The 18909-nt window shown below is 36.6% G+C and overlaps 2 protein-coding genes across 7 annotated transcripts; both read right to left on the reverse strand.

The window, feature by feature from the left end:
- Positions 1 to 11769: 11769 nt before the first annotated feature.
- LOC149956163 (uncharacterized) lies at positions 11770 to 14530 on the reverse strand. 4 transcript variants are annotated; one of them, XM_090165398.1, is made up of 4 exons: positions 14294 to 14530; positions 14090 to 14177; positions 13212 to 13345; positions 11770 to 13146 (listed from the first exon to the last, which is right to left on the reverse strand). In XM_090165398.1, exon 4 carries the CDS (start codon positions 12828 to 12830, stop codon positions 11868 to 11870), a length of 963 nt encoding a protein of 320 aa, XP_090021524.1. In that variant the 5' UTR covers positions 12831 to 13146; positions 13212 to 13345; positions 14090 to 14177; positions 14294 to 14530; the 3' UTR covers positions 11770 to 11867. The 4 variants fall into 4 exon arrangements, with proteins under 4 accessions (XP_090021524.1, XP_090021527.1, XP_090021525.1 ...); XM_090165401.1 differs by lacking the exon at positions 14090 to 14177 and having other exon boundaries at positions 14405 to 14530; XM_090165399.1 differs by lacking the exon at positions 14090 to 14177.
- A 235-nt stretch (positions 14531 to 14765) lies between these two features.
- Positions 14766 to 18287, reverse strand: LOC149956164 (uncharacterized). 3 transcript variants are annotated; one of them, XM_090165396.1, is made up of 2 exons: positions 18132 to 18287; positions 14766 to 16270 (listed from the first exon to the last, which is right to left on the reverse strand). In XM_090165396.1, exon 2 carries the CDS (start codon positions 16254 to 16256, stop codon positions 14928 to 14930), a length of 1329 nt encoding a protein of 442 aa, XP_090021522.1. In that variant the 5' UTR covers positions 16257 to 16270; positions 18132 to 18287; the 3' UTR covers positions 14766 to 14927. The 3 variants fall into 3 exon arrangements, with proteins under 3 accessions (XP_090021522.1, XP_090021523.1, XP_090021521.1); XM_090165397.1 differs by lacking the exon at positions 18132 to 18287 and adding an exon at positions 17225 to 17271; XM_090165395.1 differs by lacking the exon at positions 18132 to 18287 and adding an exon at positions 16354 to 16476.
- Positions 18288 to 18909: the final 622 nt, after the last annotated feature.

The following is an 18909-nucleotide window of genomic DNA, read 5'->3' on the forward strand; positions in this document are numbered from 1 at the left end:
CCTTTACCTCACGAACTCTAATTAAAGCCGAGCAGAACTATAGCCAAATTGAAAAAGAGGCTCTCGCTCTAATCTTTGGGGTTACCAAATTCCGTGAGTACATTCTTGCCTATGACTACGTTATAAAATATCGACCTGGTTCCAAGAACGGAAACGCAGACGCTATGAGTCGACTACCATTACCGACACCAGATATCATTCCACCGCAACCATCTGAGTATATTATGCTACTTGACGCCTTGCGCCAGTATCCAATCTCATTCAAAGACATTGGACAAGCTACTCTATCCGATAACACTCTATCTCAAGTTCTGAAGTTCATCGAAGACGGTTGGCCACGGAAGACATGAAAGCCTTTTTCAGTCGTCGAACAGAATTGACTTCAGACTCTCATATTATTATTTGGAATAATCAAATTTTAATCCGAAGCAGTTTCGATCTACTATCTTAGACGAGTTGCACGTTGGACACTTTGGCATGACCAAGACAAAACGACTAGCCAGAACTACAGTCTGGTGGTCAAACCTCGACGCTGACATCGATAAATTAGTTTCTTGTTGCCATGAGTGTCAGCAACGAGCAGCGATGCCTCCGCAAACAACTACTCATTGGCCTAAAACTTACTTTCCTATGGAGCGAGTACATGTTGATTATCTAGGACCTATTGGCACCAACATGATCCTGGTATTTCAAGATACGTATTCTAACTGGTTAGAAGCTATTGCAGTCAAATCATGTTCATCGCAAGTTACCATTGACGTTCTCCGAGACATATTTTCACGTAACGGACTACCTTCTTGCCTCGTAACTGATAACGGTACGAACTTTACCAGTAACGAATTTGTCACTTTCACGAATAGAAATGGCATCAAACATTTGACAATAGCACCCTACCATCCGCCATCAAATGGACACGCGGAAAAAGCTGTCTCAACCATCAAGAAAGGACTTGCAAAAATTAAAGAAAGTACTATAAAATCACGCCTAGCTAAAATATTGTTTTATCACAGACGTCTGCCAAACGAGGAAGGATATACACCCGCCTCGCTGTTTCTCAATAGAGAGCTCCGTAGCCGATTGGACTGTTTACGACCTCCACTGAAAAGTAACGAGCGAGAAAAACAAGAAAACATCAACAGTTCCTTTAAACAAGGTGATACCGTCTGGACTCGAAACTACACGTCCAAAATGGTACGATGGTACAATCTTAGCACCGATTGGAAATGCGATGCTCTCGATTCAAACACCTGCCGGAAACCTGAGACGACATGTCAATCAGACAAGACTTCGTTCAATTCCTTGTTCAACGACGGCGAGTAACAACTCTGGTCAGACAGTCATGAATACCAGCGTTCAAGTTTCAAATCAGCCACAACCAGAAAACCCACCTGATCCAGTACCCAGAGCAACGCATCAGCCTCCACTTCCAAATTCTAGCCATCACCGCGCCGTAGCAGACATAAAGACCGCCTCGGTTCCACAAACACCTAGACGGTCATCCAGACAACAAAGGAAACCGGAAAGACTTCAGTATGACTAAAATTTTCTTGGGGAGGAAATGTGACGTGTCGACGTCTTTATCTTTTCATTTTTTTGTCAATGTATAAAGTTCGTTTTTATTCCCCAAATGAATGGTATATAAAGAAAAGTACAGCAACCCTAAAGCACTTCTGGCGATGTAATCTAAATGCATAGTTCTTCCTTTTTGTAAATAAATATGTTTTAATCGTAACTTTCGCACAGTCTTAATTTTCTCTACAACTTCGAATTACACGATACAACACTACTTCAGGTAGAAATTTGAAAATTTATGGTTAAGTAAATATTTTCACACTTTTAGAAAAATGATTTTTGCACCACTTGGTTCAAGGTCAATTTTGTCAATTGAGAATTTATAGAGCATCATCTGAAACCTACGAATACCTTTGGTTAAGTAGAAATAGACCTATTTATCACTGAAAAACGTACAAGTTTATTACGAAAGCATAGGTCCTACTTGATTTAGGGTCGGCCCGACGTCGTATGTTCTACTTCTGCCGACTCTAGATGTTCGTCGTATGTACTTCAAAACATCGGTGGCCCGACTTGATAATAAGTCTTAATTTCGACCCAAACATTACTTAAAGGTGTTAGAACTAAGAATTAAAGAAAAATAAGGCAGTCGAAAGCTGTAGTGTCGAATGATTTTTGGTGATTTCTTCGATCACGGCGTTCGCCAGCTCGTTTTATCTTTAATCGTGTACCCGATTAAAGTATGCAATTTGACAATGCATAGAACTTTATCAATAAATTTTATTTAAAAGTAAACAAAATAGGACCAGCTAGCACAGTAAATTTTATTGATTCAATCGTTTATCTATACGTATTCAAAAAGAGTTAGCACAGTATTATTTGTAATATTTTGGGTTCATGAAACCATAAGATGCCCAAAATCTCTATTATCAGAAAACAGTGTCAGGTATTTTTTAAGTCGGAAATTGCACAATAAATTTCAGTCGGCACCCTGACTAAGAAAAGTTTGAAAAACGTAAATGTTTTTTGGGTCGGCTTTTGGTCATGGACCTAAAACCGGCTTTTCGACCCAACACCGATCCATAACCGACTCCCGTGTTCTACAGGGGAAGGTCTCCCGATCTGACAACGCTAGACTTTTTCTATGGGGATTAATCAAAGAAAGGGTTTACACAACTCCTATTGAAACGAGAGCCGAACTTCGCCGGAAGAAGTAACACCAGACGTGAAAGAGTGCATTTGATGATATGATTGTCCGAGCTCAACCTTGCGTTGCTGCCGATGGGGGTATAATTGAACCCACTTAGTAGACAATCATTTAGCGTGTTTGAAATAAATTTATTGAATTTAATAAAACCCGAATACCCTTATTGATTGTGCAAACTATTCTGCGTGTGTGGCATTTACATTTTATTAAAAATAGTACAGTTATTTCTTAATTTGAGGCTTCCGTCGATTCCCTTGATACGTGAAACAGTGTATGCTATCTCTATCCATGATCAAACAAGTTTATTTCGGTTAGCCCAACTTGTCAATTTTTCAAGTCGCGTTTTGCAGTGAAAAATGTCTTTTTCCTTCAAACCAAAGGTATTCGTATATTTCAGAAGATGCTCTACAAATTCTCAATTGACGAAATTGACCTAGCTCCTAGTGGTGAAAAAATATTTTTCCTATTCTATTTACAGAAAACGATGAAATTTCACCAATCAATGTCAACCGATCTATTTACTTAACCATAAAAATTTAAAATTTCTACCTTAAGTAGTTCACTTTAATATTGAATATTTTAATATTCCATGTCAACAAAACATTGCACACGTAGTTCAGAGAAGTCAATTGTCGCTTAGAGTTGTTGAAAAGTTTTTTAACTAGAAGTATAACCGAGAATCCTATAAAATATTTAACTACATTATTACGAATTGCGTTACAAATATTTTTCAATTTATATTCCATTACTGTTTGTCCAGCTCAGAAGATGAAAGTGAGGAAACGATTTCCGTTCAACGTGACGTTGTTCTGTTTGTTGTCCGCGTGGTCTTTCTCGTGCGCGTACTTCATCATGGCCTACAGCTGCAAATTAACGGCCACCGCGAGTTACTCCAAACAAGAGCCAATTAAAACTATAGACCAACTATTCGCACTATTGATGGAAGGAAAACTACACGTAGGGGTACAGCTAAACACGGTCTACTACGATTTCCTCATTGAAAATGTAAGTACGATGAAATTAGGTGGTTTGTTTTCGCTTGTCCCCGTATTTCGGAGTAGGGTAAGAAGAGTAACGCTATGGCGTAAATTTACTCCGATAAATTCTGGCTAGCAAACGACGAAATCCGATTTAATCCCATACACCTCCTTTCCATAAGGATTAAAAAGAGTATCCCTCAATCTCCGGAACAAGCGAATAGTTTATGGGGCAGAGTAATTATCATCCCCGGAAACAGGCGAATAAAACGTTTGAGGGTAAAAAGAGTACACTTTTAGTCCGAGAACAAGTGCAAAGAAACCACCTATAAACGCTACCATTATTTTTAAACGTGTTCTTCAACTTGTTGAAACGCTCGAGCTTCCTGATTTTTAAGCGTGAATGAGCTCCCAAAAATAAAACACAAACTCGAGCCCCTTTAGGGTAAAATATTATTAAACGCGTTTATTTTTTAATAAGTTGAAAGAAATATCAATAATTTCGTACGTCAAATAAAGGCTATGTTTTAGAGATTTTTAATTGTTTTATCGAGACTCGAGGGCTCACTCTTATTTTGAATTGTGCATATAATAATAATAATCAGCTAGGGTAATACCCAAGGCGCCACGTTAGCCCTAAGTCATCAAGCGACTTTTGAAGCCATTAATTCAGGTGGCCGGGTTACGATGCGTCGGAGGGTGGTGGCAAGCCCTGCATGCCACGCGAGGCAACGGCTCCCTACACTAACGATTACCGTTTTTATGGAAGGGTAAACCGGATAGCACTTTCGCCTTGCAGCAAGAGGAGCCGGGTTCGATCCCAACTTGTGGCACTGGGTGAGAATTCGGAACTACTCCTTCTGCGTTGAGTTTGCAATTTCTCTCCCCACTGGTGTAAGGGGTTTTTCCCCCGAGTTCTTCGGTTTCCCCTTCCATAAAAACTTGTCGAGGTTAACGTTTATAGTTAGTGTAGGGAGCTGTTGGCTTGCGTGGCATGAAGGGCTTGCCACCAACCTCCTACGTCGTCGATCTGATATGGTTCGGCGGCGGCGTTTGACCCAAAATATACCGGCGGCGGCGGCGTACGCCGGCGTTTAGGCCTACGGCGGCGGCGTCTTCGGCGTGGCCAAATGACCGGCGGCGGCGGCGGCGTACCACGCGGTCGGCGTTTGTATAAATTTTAGAGCTATTTCTTGTAGCGACAGTTTAAAAAACATGCGACCAGAAGGACAAGAGCTAATACCAACTCGTACTAGTCCTTCCATGGACTAATTAATGTACTTCGCACAGGGACGCCTCGTTCCCGAATATTTGCTTCGGGCGATTGTTAAATGTGCGCTCTGGCGGCGGAGTTTGGAACTAGCTAACTAATGATAACCGGGGAAGAAGGAAAGGGGGAGGGAAAATACTAATGTAGCTCAGCAGCTGGAAAACACGTGGGACTGGCTCAATTTGTAAAACGTTTGTTTTAATGTTTTAATGTGCGAAGTACATTAATTAGTCCATGGTCCTTCCGAGGTAGGCCACTGGCCTGACGTCAAATGACATCCAAAATTATTCGCAGTTATGCCGGGTCGAAATTCGGTTGAAGGCTCGATATTGGCTTTTTATTTTTTTGGTCGTGCTCCACGATAACGCTCTGCTGTGGCGTAGACAAGGAGGGTTCAATGTCAACCCCCTGGGCCTACCTTGACTATACTAAATTGACAGCCACTTCTCGACACCCCTCTTAATATTAACATTCTTGGACCCAATTTGACTAAATTCTGGCTACGCCACTGACGCTCTAAGCCTTCCAATCAGAAATAAATCCGAGTTACGAATAATATCATTTTTGGTTATCATCGCACGGTGAACATACATATTGCTAAAACACGAGAACCACCAATGGTCTAGACAGTGAGGAGTAAAAACGCGAACAAGTAAAGAGACCAAGAAGTGGGGGAGAAAACTAAGCTTTATTGGGGAAAAATATGCGGTACTTCGGCCGATAGGCCTTCAAGGCGAAAAACTTTAATAGGACTAACCGACAATTTGAAAAACATTTTCAAATTGTCGGCTAGTCCTAATACGGTGGTGCCTTGGATATTAGCCTAGCTGATTATGATTATGTTATGTTTATGTTTATGTTGAAAGTCTATGACAGAATTTGGTTAGTCTACGACATAATTTGGTTAGTCTACGACATAATTTGAGTATTACCCGATACAATTTGAGTGTTCTACGAAATAATTTGAGCTTTTACTACATAATTTGATAACTTTACGACATAACTCGAGCATTCTGCTACATAATTTGATAATTATAATTTGAGTATTATACGCCATAATTTGAATGCTCTGCGGCATTATTTGAGTATTCTGCCAAATATAATTAAAGTATACTTTTAACACGACAATGTTGCCATTTCAGACCACATTAATGGGATATATTCTTCGAAATTCTATGAAAGTTTTATTGAAATCTGCAAATTTCGTGAACCAAATAATAGCGGGAGAAATCGCCTTTTTGGCTCCAGCGAAACATTTGTACCTGTACATGAAAGGTCGGGGAAAAGAGAAGGAATACTACACAATCAGGGAACCTTTGTTTCACGAAAGCATTGCGCTTGGTTTCGTTAAAAACTACAATTGCAAGGACATTATTAACAAAATGTAAGTTAGTTCATTTTACTACAAATATAAGTGTAGCAGTGCACAAATCGGGAAAACTCAACGAAGTGAAAATCAATACTGTATTAATTAGATTTTAGCCTCTTGGCAACTGGTTGCTAATAGCACGGCCAACTTTGATCAAGCGCTGTTCGCGCTACAGCGGCCAACACATTCATCGAAATTCCGCGAGCAAGGATTTTCACCCTATAAACTGTACTATAACGTGTAGGAAATCAGCGCCACGCTCGGTTGTTATATTGGCTTCAATGTAAAAACTATTCTAAAAATAATAATCCGCTAGGGGCGCTCACGTCATACACATCTTTTGGTAGCGCGAGAGATCAAAGTTGGCCGTGCTAATAGTAAAACAGGTGTAGCTTACACCACTTACAAATGTGATACCCTCTTTCATGGTATAGATTCCACAGGGCACCGCCATATTTATCACTTTAAGGGATTTTATCCCTTTTTCAGTATTTTTCACCATTAAAGGAAAAAAGGAATTTTAACGGTTTTTTTAGATTTTTGTTACAATGTCGGTCAAAAGTAATTAATTCAATATCCAGGAACCCCTCAATACCATAAGTAAAATGTGCAATAAGTATGACATGTGCCAATTTTTTATTTTAATTTTCTAGTAGTTTAATTATTTCCATATTCATTTCGGCAAAGGCTTAAAGCAAGTGTCGGCTCTATCGTTGCACTCTGAATTTTTGATTATCGACTTTTAAAAACGTATTGTGATTTATTTGAAAGTCGACGATTACGTGATTGATACACGTGATTACGCAAAGCCAATCAAAGGAAGGGGTAGGTCGAGGCACCTACTTTTGAGGGAATAAATTGCTGGCTCAACTTGTTTCAATTTCCACTAAACTCTACGTTAGTGACATCTCTCGCTCGCCAATGATACTAACCTTAAAATAGGAGCCGACACTTGCTTTAAAGAATAAAGTTAAAAAATAACCCTTTTTTTGGATTAATATATCGATTTATTAAATTTTGAAGAAAAATATATTATTATAAAGGGTATATCCGTTTTTTTTCCGTTAACTGTTTTTGAATTTAGTTGGGTTTACGTTTCTTGCCATTACGTATCGCTTCCAAATAAACGAGGTTAACCAATCTCGATTTCTGTCATATTTCGAACATAATTATACTACTACTAATAATTCTACCTTTTCCACTCTTAGTGTTCAAAATAAGAATCATACATTTTGTAGCATAATTAGTCAAATAACCAGCGATTATGCTATATACTGTGTTTATAATGATTGGCTTTTTTTCGAAAATAGTAATCAATGATAACAATATGAAGGTTGCTATTTAAATTTGCATGTTATCTTAAAATTTCAACAAATTGTCATATATTTCTTAATTTAAAAAAATTAAACGGGAGAAAAATTGAGATTTTCTAAAATTTCAAAAGATATAATTAAAATGGATATCATTGGTAGTACTGCAGAAATAATCTTGGGGAACGAAATATTACTATTGCACAGCGCAACATATCTTTACCTGAATTTCAAAACATCGTGACTCTTTTATAAACTTTATCTAACGAATTGCATTGATCTAATATCTTTATGTCATATAAATGAGAAACTCTAAGTATCTCACGATTGATTTCTCAGTTTGTCGTTTTGTTTTTAGAAAAAATAATTATTATATAAAACTATGATGACAATTTTTTTTATTAATTCTTATATGTTAAACTTGATTATTCAACTAAAAATATTAAAATACATTTTTGATAAGATAAATCGATGGTTTGTTTTATTTAGTTAAAAATGAAATAATTGAACAACAATTTACACCGTTTATTATATTATAAGATGTATTAAAAATTTTCGTTGTAAGTCACACTTTAGCCATCACATTACATTATTTAATATGGTTTACACACTTATACATGTAAACAGTTAACAACTCTTATTTTTAAATTACTTTATATCCAAGATATGAATTAATTAAAGGGCGATGTTTCTAAGCTTGCAGGCTACTTACTTTTGGTTGGAGAAACTATATTACAGCACGATGCTGAGGAAGTCCCGAGGTGTCAGAAATTTGGAAATATCTCGTACAAAATTAACAGAAAAGTCCACAAATCTATAATCCAAGAATTACCCTCTCACAATAAATAAATCCTAGATTTTTCGAAAATCCAAAATCTGGATCTATAAAGAGGCAAATTTCCTACCCTCGGAAGTGTTTACCTCATCTGGTGGGATAAAACGTTACTAAACATTAACTGGATTTCCAGTTAAGAGATTTAAAACGAGATATCCTATATTTTTAAAGAGTTTAAAACTTTATATTGATTTTGCTCAACTACGACGTTTTAAGGTATATGGTTTTTAAATTGAAAATTCGGGTAAAGATAAATTGTTAGCCTACAAAACCATACCACTTTATTAGTCTACAGAAAAAATTAGGGGTTGAAATTACTTTAATGAATCCCTTTTATAAGACAATCAACGCCATAAACAAGATATAATCTCAATTATCAGTATCTCATTAAATTTCTATTGTCTGTAGGTTAAATAAAATAAAGGAATGCGGATTTCTGAGATTATGGGAGAAAGATCTGATGAGAGGATACCAGCAGTTCCAAGAAGGAAAGCATCTTCATACCGAATCAGAATCTGATTTCATCCTGATGAAGGACCTCAAATCAGTCTTTTGGCTTTGGTTGTGCGGACTTTTATTATCTTGCACTGTGTTCGTTTTAGAAAGATACGTTATATTTTTCGTAGTTACGAGTTATCAACTCTTGAAAAAGAGCTGGTGGAAATTTAGATCTCCAAAGACAGCTTTGTCCAATATTTTATGGCGATAGACGATTTTTCCAATATTTTATGCCAATCGATGATTTTTCCAATATTTTATGGCAATAGACGATTTTTCCAATATTTTATGGCAATAGGCAATGTTTTTTTTTTCAGAAAAAAATATGGGCAACATTAAACCGCTTTAAAAAAATTAATAGCAAGCAAATTATACAACTGTAAATATAATGTTAAAACAAGCAGCTAGTGTACGGAGAATGATAATATGTCTTAGTAGTAGGCCGCTTTACCGTCAAAATATATTCAACAATTACTTTATGATTTATACAGGTACGTACAGTGTAGCATTTGGTATTTATATCAGATTTGTCGAGCGTATAGTTAAATACTAAATTTTACAGCAGATAATAAATTAATTGTGATATGTTAAACCTTTTCTAATTGAGATTTTTACCTAAAACCTAATGATACCTCGACATTGTAATCTGTTTTAAGTAAAAACAAAATTGGACTATTACAAATGCAATACTGCTTCTTTGGGTTACGCTTTTTTAATACTCGATTACATTCAATAAACATTTTCCAAATAAAATAATTTTAATTGTAAATTTTATCGTTAAATAGCGTTTCTCGGGCTTAGAAAATTGGTAATTTTTATCATTTCTTGCAACTGCAACCGTGTAGAAATGCATTTACTTTCTTTTGAGCTGTAAGTGTGTCAAGGCAATTTTTTTGGGAAGGTGGTTTCAACGTTTTACGGGTCGAATCTTCGCGTAACGTTTGACTGCCGCTTTATTGGTTTATTGAGAAAATACAAGAAACAATTGGAGCCTTGAAGCTACTATTGCGTTACGCCCTTCCTGTTGGTCCAGGGAAAATTCAACCATGATGCTCTTTCTTAATTAATTTGTAAACTCAACTTCAACGTACCTTGCACCTCTTATAACTAGATAATTTCCTTGAATCATTACTTCAAAGCTAAAACACTCGTATACTATTTGCTTGGCGGGTCTCTCGTTATTTTTGATTAATAATTTCCTTGCTGTCTATGTGCTAGGTTAAGAGTATGCTTAGTTTCCATTAACGTGTAAATGTTTAGCGAGATAGTGACCGCATTTTTTTTATTATAAACAAGAATGTATTCAGGTTAATAACATAAATGTGTGAACGCAACTAGAGTTTTTGTTTTCAGGATTTTCGGAAGATATTATCCGCCCACACGGAATCAATGTAGAGAGGCGTTGTTTTTCTTCCAGGAATCAGGAGGTTAACAATATGTTGCACACATTATCTCATAACATGAACGCATTCTAAGTATCACTGATTCGAAAGCGATATTAAACTGAGACTCATGCCAGTATTAATTAAATTTAGATCCATTTTCTGGGTGAAATATCAATCTTACCCACAATAAACACTTAAGGAAATTAATGTTTACCAACCTATTTATATGACCAAAATCTGTTAGTTGAATTATTGCTTTCGGTAATTTCCAATCCGAAGAAGACTCCGTTCTGGTTTTCAAAAGAAACGTCTCTTCAAAGACGAACTTCGTACCGGATGGAATATTTATTCTTTGGATCAGGGACGTATTAAGGCATGTGCAAAGTGTGCGCCCGTCTTCGAAATAAAAAATGATTTTTCCATTGGCGTTAATAAAGTCAAAAGGTAAGGTCTGAATTTTCTTAGGGCCCTAAATTCTTCTTTGCACAGGGCCCCCAATAGTGTTAATCCGACGCTGCTTTGGACACGTTAAGGCAACATTTCATAGTGTTTTTACGGTGGGTCAATATAACAAGACTGATACTGAAACTTCAGATGATTTTAATTTAGAAGCCACTCCATATTTGTTCATAAAAATTAAAATTTGCAAATGATATTGGGCTTAGTTGACGTGGTAAAAAGATCAGCTGACCCTTATTTGTGAATAATCGATTTGACTTGAATGACACTTACATTTCTCATAATATTTCGTAGCTCTACGTTACTATTTCCTGAAGTATTAAAAACAATTCTGCTTTTCATCTCTAGTGATAAAAAGCTTAGAGAAATGTGAAAGCAACAAAAATTGAACTTGTTTAACATAATGTCTAAAACCATTTACATTTGCTAGAGTGATCATGCATTATGGTGTATTTACTCAGAAATTAACCAACTATTAGGTAAATTATTTATATTTCAAATACTACAATCTGTTAACTGGGTTCCATTTTTTCACTAAAAACCTTCGACAATACGAATACAGTTTACTTACATAATTTTCGATTTAAGGAGAGTACCATAAATATTTGGTATTCGATTTAATATTTGTACGTCCTAATTATCAAAGGTGGTCGCTTAAAGTTAACAAAATGCTTCGAACCACCTTTATACGAACATAACCCTACCAAACACCTAAGTTACCTCGAAAGCAATTAAAAATATTAATGACGGCTTCGATGACGTGACTTCTGCTTTTTGTCATAGAATATCAAATCGTGCTACATAGATCAACGTTTTGAACATAGAAAATTTAAAGAGGAAAAATTATTGCCCACCACGAACGGACTCCGGACATTTCAAACAATATCATTTCATGTTATTTACGATCAAATTTAAATAATAAATCATTACATTGAAAAAGATCAGGAAAGTCTAGATACGCCAGTGATAACAGCAAACAACAGTAATAACTGTTAGAATTTCAGTCTTTCTTAACTGTACCAATTCATTAACCAAATGGGTGTAATTAAAAACATTCTTTAAAATTAGACGCAACACAATCTTCTTCTTTGACTTTGACACTAGATGCAACATAGTCTTCTTTTACTTTGAAATTCGAAGCAACACAGTCTTCTTCTTTTACTTTGAAATTCGAAGCTACACAGTCTTCTTCTTTTACTTTGAAATTCGAAGCAACACAGTCTTCTTCGTTTAATTTAAAAGGTACAATCATTTCAGAACCGTCGTCAATTTCTGGTTTGATTTGTATCGGTGCGAACGTCGTGGATACCCTCTCGTTTCCGGATTGAGAGCCGTCATCCATGTCCGTTTTCTTTATTATTTCTTTGCAATTTGAGTCATTTTTGGAAGCTAGTTCTGGTTCCGGTATCGCGTGAACCTTCATGTGGTAAGTTAAATGACCCAACAACGTGAATGAGGAATTGCATTGCTTACACGGAAACGGTTTACAGCTCGTGTGAATTCCTGAATGGCGAATTAAATTGGCCCTACGCGTAAAAGTGGCGTTACATTCCGCGCACGAAAACGACTTCTCGCCCGTGTGCAACTTGAGATGGCGAGTTAAATCATCCTTACGCGCGAATGAAAATTCACATTGCGAACACGAAAATGGCTTTTCGCCAGTGTGACATTTCAGATGTCGAGATAAATTACCTTGATCCGAGAAAGACGAATGACATTGGGGACACGAGAACGGCTTCCCGCCTTCGTGAGTTCTCATGTGACGACTTAAACTACCTTTCTGCGAAAAAGACAACTGGCATAGCGAACATGAATACGGCTTCTCACCCGTGTGAATTCTCATGTGGCCTTTTAAATGGCTGTTCTGAGAAAAGGAGGATTCGCAATATGGACACGAAAACGGATTATCTCCAGTGTGCTTCCTAAAATGTGCTTCCAAATTATTTCGCTTAGCACTGCTGTAGGTGCATTGGGTACAGTGAAAAGTCTTTACTGCAGTGTTATCCATCTCCTGATGCCTTGTTTAGTTTTCTACGCTGATGCCACTCTCAAAGAATGAGTTAATTTGGGTTCTGTGAAATTGTCTCTTTCGGAGGTCTGACTTTAGCAGATTAGCACAACTCGTTCACCAGTTTCAGTCCGAAAAATATATCTCTGTGCTGTTTCGCGGCATCGATACTGATATCCTTAACTATCTATAAGCAATTATATCAAATTATTCTATGGTGCCAATAAATAAATAAATTTGTTTTAATTGCATCGCAGTGTAAATTCCGTATTCATTCTATCATAATGTTTTATCAGGAATCCTAAGCCACGATCTCCTAAGCATAAGCAAATACAAGATTAACGAACGAAAATTACTGTATTTCAATCGTTCTACAATTACCAGTTTGTAGAAGCATGATTTCATCAACATAGGAGTATTCGGCTGCCGTTTCGTCGAAGATTAACTGATGACGACGTGTTACGTCACGTACATTGCTAGCGTTCGAAGCGAATTCTTATGCAATTCTTCTGATGCTAAAATTAAATTGAAAAAATATCGTTTACCATAGCGCTACCTAACATGCGAGGCGACACTAAATTGGGGCGAAAGTAATTATTGCAAACAATGAAAATTAAAATACATACAATTTGTTTCACCCCCGTTATCGCTCACCTATCAGTGATTGTAGGTGTGATTTTATAAAATTCCTACCATATTCCTACTAGTAATTAGGGGGAAATTGGAACGATTATAAATATGAGTGTAAGATTAATATCCCATTTATAATATTGCTCTATTTTGAAAAAATAATCGATTAAAGGGACTTTCAAGGGAGAGCTGTGGGGGGTTTAAGTCCATTTAAAATACGTCATTCGGTGGCCGTTCGTAGCATTTACAAAGTTAAACTCTGGTGACGTTTTTGAATCGACTTCCGACCCCTCACACCTACCTTGAAAGTCCCTTTAACCTAGGAGCAACAAACACAACGAGAACGCAACTTGCCTTTAAACAGGCTAACACAATGTTGTGTACAAATTTCATTGGACGAGCCTTTACGCTGAACGTTCTACGGAAAGGGGGAAGACAATTTCCGAATTTACCCTTCCGATGGCAGCAGGCGTTAAAGCGTCTAGCCAATGAAAAACGTACACAAGAAAATCCACGACTTTTGACGGGTTGCGTTCTCCTTGTGTGGGGTGTTGTGTTTGTTGCTCCTAGATAATACAATATAATACATATATCATAATGAGCAGTGCCAAAGATACACATTGATTTACTTTGGTAAATGGCTTCTAGTTAATTTTGTCACTTCCCGCTACACGTAATTGGTGCAGTGATTGATATGTAGTGCGTCTACCCTTGGAACTGGAAAAAATTTCCCTTCATTTAGTTTTTAATTTCGTTGAATAAATATTTAAAATCGATTATATTCCCTCATTGTTTGTTCTCTATTCCCAGTTAAATTAAAAATGCCTACGAACCTTGGATAATTTTGGCTTCATTTAGTTTCATCTAATCGAAACGAATCCATATTCACGTAATCACCAACACTTATATTATGGGGAACGTGCGGGTGGGAAAAACAAATCTACCGCTAAGCCTCGGATCCGTAACGCTTTCCTGTAATCCTGTTTCGTTGGTTGAAATTGACGTTGACATACGATAACATAGCTTAAGCTTTAAAAATACATTTAATATACAGAAATTGTCTACTCTAACTTAATTTATTTTGAAAAATAGAAACAAAGTTATTAGCTGTTAATATTGCGCTTCCTTCAGCAAATGACACTTATCTTATAGAATACAGAAATTGCTGAATAGTTCAGTAAAGTAGGATACACGACAAATACTACAAGTTTGATATTTGTACTTTAATAGCATAAACGTTACGGCATTTCATAAAACACTGTTTATACATGAAGAACTTTATTTCAAATTTTCACTTACAACATTATTATCACATAAACAGTTCTAGAGCTACCAACAATTAAACTTTAATAATAATTAACTACTTCCATGACGCTTTTTCCTCAATGCAATAAAAAAATAGTGCCAAAATAGATATGCTTGGTCTATTGTAATCAAAGCTACTCGCCGTATTGAACGTATTAAAATTTAAGAATGAAATTTATTAGACAAAATTGAAAAGAACCGAGCTCTGCCAGTCTCGAACCAGAGCAGGTAACCATACTCCGCATTTTGGGCGACAAAATCCATGCGCGCGAAAAATTGATTGGCGACATCTGATGAAGTTAAGATTAACCAGATGAATGGTTCAATTATTTCCAATTCGTTCTGGCGAATCAAATGATGGAAAAAGGTGATCAACTTCGCATCGCGCTGGTCGGGTTCCAACTCGCTCATGATCACGTTGAAAATTTCGATGGAGCTAAATCGGAAACACGAATCTAACAGATGGACAATATGTTTATCGCGAAGCGCGTATGTAATCAATCTTTGAGGTGCTTTGGTCCAGAAACTCTTGAAAATCTTCTTGCACTGAATAATTGGAATGTCTACCATCTCCTTCACCAGTTCGACAAACTCTTTCCCTGAAATGCCATTCCACGATAATTGTTTCATCACTTTGGAATATAGATCATATGTATTTAGACTTAACAGCTCCTTTAAAATTTCAATTTTATACGTCCTGAACAATTCCTTCAGAAGAGAATCGGAAATATTATTCAGCATGAACACCACGAAATTTTGATTTCTTAAACCAGACATCAAAGTTTGTCTTCCTAGAGTTTCTTTAAGGTGGATTTGTTTTTCTTCTGGCGACATTTTTAGCCAAAACATTTTCAAAGCTGACAGAGAGTCCCCGCATTCTCCGATCGCGATTAGGTTAAACGGTGTATTTGGATGCGCTTCTTCAGTTTTCGCGACAAATTCGTCTAATTGGTTTTCGAGAAAGTAGCTCCAGTACGATGTAAGAAAGCCGTCGCATTGATCGGGATCATCCGTGATGTTCTTGCCATCGTAGTGGTCCGGACCATCCAATGAGCGGATGACGGTTTCACCCAAGCAATGGAAGCAGGCCAATCGAAATCGTAGGTTAATTGGGATGCTTACGTCACGAACCAATGTTTCGGCGGTTTTACGGTCGTCAATGAAGCCGTGTGGAGTCCACGAAAAGAAAGGATAGATTGGAAAAGGACAAATAAACCAATGGTGGTCTTTCAACCAGATGTCGATCTCGTGTTTGTAATTAGGCTGAAATTGTATTAGCTCGTTCTTCAGATCCGCCATCAGCGGCAATTTTCCAATGTTGGCTTCGACTGACAGGTATTCTTCGCACGAATTTGAAGACCGGTTTATAGTTTTGTGGTTTCGCAGTTTTTCTAGGTCTACACTAGTTAAGTGGATCGACCACCACTTGGTTTTGATGAGATGCATCGTAGCCTCTTTTAGCGAAGGTGGATCGAATTGAATATCCATCATTACTTTAATGTGATCTGTAATTAAATGAATAAACTTACGTTTCGTTCTATACCGCTCGACAGTTATTCATAAACTAGACTCGCTAGTAAAAAAATACTCCTGCAATGTCTGGCGAAGCGTTTGTTCAAAATAAAGATATTTCCCGATTATTTGCCAGAACGGCTACGAACTAGACTATGAACCTCGATATCACGGTATACACTTCAATTCACAATCAACGACGACGTCACAGTGTATAAAAACAATGGAAATAATTTATTTTTATAAACTGATAAATTTCTTAATATTGGCATTTCAAATTATGGTTCAAATTTGGTTAAGGAAAATACAGATTACAGGCATGGAATGATTTTATCGCTCATATAAATATTTATATAAAAATTGCTCCTTTAAAAAACGGAAGAGGACTAAGTCTATCATTATTCTATTGATCACATAATAAAGTTACTCGGATGTTTATTAATGTTAAATGTCGACCGCTTTAGTTGACACAAGTAACATTGATTTCGAGTACAGGGAAATTATAACCATTGTGCTCTAAGCTTGATCGTCTTTAGCTCTTGTGCCTGGTTTTCGAAATTTTCCCTGATATCTGATCTATTTCAGTGCAAATATCAAGTATCATACTTATGGATAATTAATATGTTAAGATTTTCCCAGCCACAATAGAGTAATGGTAATGTGACGTCATATGCTCTTTCTATAGAGTAATATCGGCGTGACGTATGTCGACGTCACCTATGCTTTTTCCTACAGATAAAAAAAAGCCTTAAAAATGGGGGCCATAGTCCAAAGCTACAGAGCGATACTACTCTATAGATAACAAAATTACGACCAAAATGACCGCCATGGGAATGATGAGCGATCATTAGCGGCAGCGCGAAAAATATTTTCAACATGGTCATTACGTATACATTCTCTGTATTCTCGGTTTTTTGGGAAATTATTAACATATAATCAGTGCATACTACTACAGTGAGTAGGAATTCAGTTTACCAAAAAGCGATGTGTGTGTGTGTCACCTCATCCTAATTAAGTAACATACTATTATAATCGCCCCCCTTACTGGTTTATCATTTTAGCCAATTATTAGATAAATGTCTTTAAATTCTAAACGCCTTACGTGTGGAAGTTCATCAACATCATTTATTTTAAGAGAATAATTGGATTGGCTGAATATCAATTTGACAGAACCATAGAAAAAAAAACCCACAAAGATGATTAAATTTCCGGAATATGGACTTGCTAATCCTTCTACTAATTGTTCGGTGTGACAAAAGTGGTAGTTAAAAAAAATTATTAATGCCCATTTCGGTAATGTTACGATTACGCTGCCACACGACAGCTCTGCAGAATCTGATGTTCGAAAGATATCCTCACTATTCCTGTGATATCCCTAAAGACAAGGAAACATAATTGAGTAATATTTACCACCCAAACAAACTCACGATCCTGTATAAAAAATATATGCAATTATCGAAGGTGAAAATCATAAACATATAATTTAAACTAATTTCTGGGTGCTCTCAACTTTGATTAAATTGATTCAATTAGCTTCAAAATCGTTATCGCATTTGTAAATATGAGAGATACCGTTTTCCTTCGTTTAACTTATGTAGCAAATATTTAGATAACGTAGCACTCGCGTTTGAACATGATTAGTTTCACAACTAAAGGCAACGTTGTGACTCAAACTCGTGTCAAAATATTTAAAACTTTGTTCCAACAAGAATCTCTTTCTGGCGATTAAAATACTTAGCTAAATTGATTGCATTAATAGTTTTAACTAGAGATGGGGGAAGACACACCAATAACTTTGGTAAGTTTGCAAAGTTAGGTTTTGCGATTATAAAGATTTTTCACCGGAACAATAACTTTTTAAGAAAAATGCGTAGAATTATTTCGACAAGTGTCTCTCAAAAATTATGATAAAGTTGGAAAAACCAAGGCTTCTTTGAGTTCTCCTCCATTTGAATTTAGCATCCTTCGTTACTTCGTTGAGATGCTAAAGCTCGCTTAGGCACACACAACAAAAAAATTGGGAAATTTTTGATTTCTACTGAATTAAAAAATTAATATTGAGAAACCCAGCTACGAAAAAGGTTAATTGGCGGAATGAAGCCTATACGAGCTGCAGCAAACGGTTAGGGTATTCGATTTCATCAGCAGGCGGCTGCAGCCCTGGCCTAACAAGGAGCTCAAAGTCCTTAGCACCATTTCTATGCAGTTACTCAAGTGATGAAAAATAAGAATAGAGGTGTCTCCACCGCATAAACATGGTGATAAGTTCGTTAAAAAAGCATCTTTTGGGGCCTCCTGGCAGCCACTCCCCTACCACCTGTTCGCAAATCCTTAGAGCGATTCATTATTGGCATTTCTATTATACACGATCTCTAACTGACAGGTTGTATCATATGTAACATTATCACTCATAAGTATGTGATAAAAGCATTTTCTGTAATGAAATCTGTTCACGGAATATGATGCAAATAACGTCATTTCCGACTCAGTGACGAAAAACGCGTCATCAGCTTTTCTTATGGGAAACGGAAGTTAGTGAAGTATTCCTCGTGCGTTTCTAGCTTTAACAAATTTAACTTAAGTCTAGCTCGTGGTACGCTATCATGTGATTTTGTTGCCACGGTAATGATTA

This window comes from Leiobunum rupestre, chromosome 2 (genome assembly GCF_980474605.1).
Source record: "Leiobunum rupestre chromosome 2, qqLeiRupe1.1.hap1, whole genome shotgun sequence".
Taxonomy (NCBI): domain Eukaryota; kingdom Metazoa; phylum Arthropoda; class Arachnida; order Opiliones; family Sclerosomatidae; genus Leiobunum; species Leiobunum rupestre.